The 2,607-nt window shown below is 66.0% G+C and overlaps 1 protein-coding gene across 1 annotated transcript in view; it reads right to left on the reverse strand.

The window, feature by feature from the left end:
• Positions 1-2,607, reverse strand: part of PKD1L1 (polycystin 1 like 1, transient receptor potential channel interacting) — a 64,692-nt gene that overhangs the window by 14,978 nt on the left and 47,107 nt on the right. Inside the window, exons 34-35 of the mRNA XM_025046514.1 lie at positions 1,404-1,487; positions 779-945 (exon numbers count right to left, since the gene is read on the reverse strand). Of these exons, the coding sequence (XP_024902282.1) occupies positions 779-945; positions 1,404-1,487 (251 nt within the window). The remainder of the gene's footprint in view (positions 1-778; positions 946-1,403; positions 1,488-2,607) is intronic.

Genomic DNA, 2,607 nt, shown 5'->3' on the forward strand with positions numbered 1-2,607 from the left:
CCCACGCCCCCCCCCGACCGGCCCACGCCCCACCCCGACCCGCCCTAGGTCTACGAGGCTGCACAGATGGCCTTCTATGCCCTCTGACCCCCAACAGCCCTCTGGCCCTCTCCTTGCCCAGGGTGAGACCCAGATGTGCCCGGACGAGACCCCCAGACCGAGGGACGAGATGCCCACCCTGCTCCACGGACTCTAGAGCACACGCTGTGGAGGCCCCGCTGTGAGGAGCCACCTCTGCAGGCCTGTGTTAGGGACAAGATGTCTCCCTCACTGTCCTTAGTGCTCTCAGAGGCACAGGCTGTCACAGCTGCGCCGAGGTCCCTGGGGGTCTCAGACAGTTCGCGCCACCCGGGTGCAGCACAGGCCCAGGGATGTGCAGGGGACGTTGCCACGGACAGGCTGGGCCGGGCAGCTGACTGTGAGTGTGGCCGCAACGTGCTGCTGACTGGGCCAGAGCCGCCGTCCCCGGGGCTCAGTGCAGGACAGCGTGGTGCCTGCTTCAGCTGCGTGCAGCCCTGCGAAGGTCCATTAGGGCCCACGGCCTCCGGACCTTCTAGCAAGTTCCGAAGGAGCTTTGGCACGTCCTTCTTAGTCACTTGCAGATCCAGGCCCGGTTTGCTCTCTGTCCTTGTCACAGTCTGACCGCGTGGCCTAGGAGTCGGTCCTCCTATTTCGCAGGGACAACTGGCTTTGCTGTCCCCAGGGAGGGGCGGGGCCCGCTCTGCCAGAGGGACTGACGAGCCAGCGCGGACGGAGCCGACCCTCGAACCACACTGACCTCGTCCTGCCCAGGCCGAGCTCGCAGTCCAGCCTGCAGCCCCCGGTGGCACTCGGGGCTCCTCTCCGCATCTCTGGGTCTGTCACGGAGGGGGCTTCGGGGCCTCCAGCTTTGGGGCAACACGGAGAAAAAGAGTCTTCGGCCAGAGCTGAAAACGGCCCAGGAAGCTGCAGAGGAACCGGAACCAGGGGCAGAACCGCAGGAAGAATCAGACGCACGCGGCGGGTCCGCCCTACGCCCTGGGCGTCTGCGCCTGGCCGCACGTGGCGCACGCGCTGTTGAAACACGGCCCCCCACTCCTCTGAGGCCTGTGTGGTCCCCGCGCTCCAGCCTGGGCTCCCGACAGGAACGCCGGGCGGGGACGTCAGGAGAGTCCCCATGACGTGCCCCGCTTCCCTCCGCCTCCCGCATTGGGACAAGACAGCGATGTTCCACCCTCAGACACAGAACAGGAACGCCCGGCGGGAGGAGCACCTGGGAGGGTCTGGCAGGGAGGCCCACGTCCCCGGCCCCGATGACCGCGATTGTGCTGGGCACCCAGAGAAGCAGGGGCTGGCTGGCCCTGCCCGAGGCGACCTGGACCCCGACCCAGTGGGTCTTAGAGGGATGGGAGGAAGCTTCCTACCTCACGTGGACGGCCGGGGGCGCCTCTCAGCTGCCTGATGACGAGCGAGCCCATCAGGTGGCACGTGCCCCCAACAGCTCCAGGCTGGAAGAGGGACAGTGAGACCCTGTGTGCCGCGAGCCCGGGGCAGCGTCGCCCAGCAGAGGGGCCGGTGGGCAGGGAGGCGGGACAGGCAGGTGGCACAAGCTGGCGGGCAGGTGTGGGGCGCGGGGCGCGGGCCGCCCGGGCCACCCGGTCACTTTCCCTTGAGGACATTCTCAGGGTTTGACCAGTGCTCCGGGAAAGGCAGCAGCGGCCCGGACTCTGTGCCAAGTCCCAACGAGCGCTTTCTGTGTTTTCCTAAAGTTCCTCCAGCGTCGCCCTGGCAACCGCAGGCTGCACCCGCAGTGGGAGGGCAAGTACTGAGTTTGAGAAAGTGGAGCAAGGTCATTTTATCTTTGCAGAAAGAGACAGGAAAAGGTCAGCTGCGGACAGAGTCACCGTACACGCTGCGGACAGGGTCACTGTACACGCTGGAACAGGGTTACTGTGCCCGCTGGAACAGGGTTACTGTACACGCTGCGTGTCGCTGCATCTTTTTCTTCGGTTCCTGGGACAGGCCTCATCTCTTTCTAGAAGCTTCCTGGATGCTCCCATTGTTGCTGTTTGCTCTCTTCTGTCCCAGGGGTGCCCCCTGTCCCCGTGTCACAGCATGTTGCATTCTGAACTAGCCTTCCACCCCCATTGGCCCATGAGCTCCATGGCCCGGCCACACCCCGCGTCCAGCCCTGGCCTGGCAAATACAGGGACCGGAGAGGCTCAGGCAGCTGGGCGTGCGTGCGTGTGCGTGCGTGCGTGCGTGCGCGTGCGTGCGTGTGCGTGTGTGCGTGCGTGTGTGCGCGTGTGTTGTGCATGCGTGTGTGCGTGCGCGTGTGTGTGTGCGTGCGTGTGTGAGTGTGCGTGTGTGTGCATGCGCGTGTGCGTGCGTGCGTGTGTGCGTGTGTGCGTGCGTGCGTGCGTGTGCGTGTGTGAGGGGGCAAAGGCGTGCTGGGCACAGAAAGGGACGAGGCGCTCGGGGCCATGTGCACCCACCAGACAGGCCCTGGTCTTGTGACCTAGACCCTACGGTGTTGCAGGGCGAGTGTTTGTGGGTCCCACGCCGCCCGCTGTGGCGGGCTTTCCTGTGACGGCGGCCCGGTGGAGAGTGGAGGGAGGCCCACCTGGG

The sequence above is a fragment of the Pteropus alecto genome, unplaced genomic scaffold (genome assembly GCF_000325575.1).
Source record: "Pteropus alecto unplaced genomic scaffold, ASM32557v1 scaffold214, whole genome shotgun sequence".
NCBI classification, from domain to species: Eukaryota; Metazoa; Chordata; class Mammalia; order Chiroptera; family Pteropodidae; genus Pteropus; species Pteropus alecto.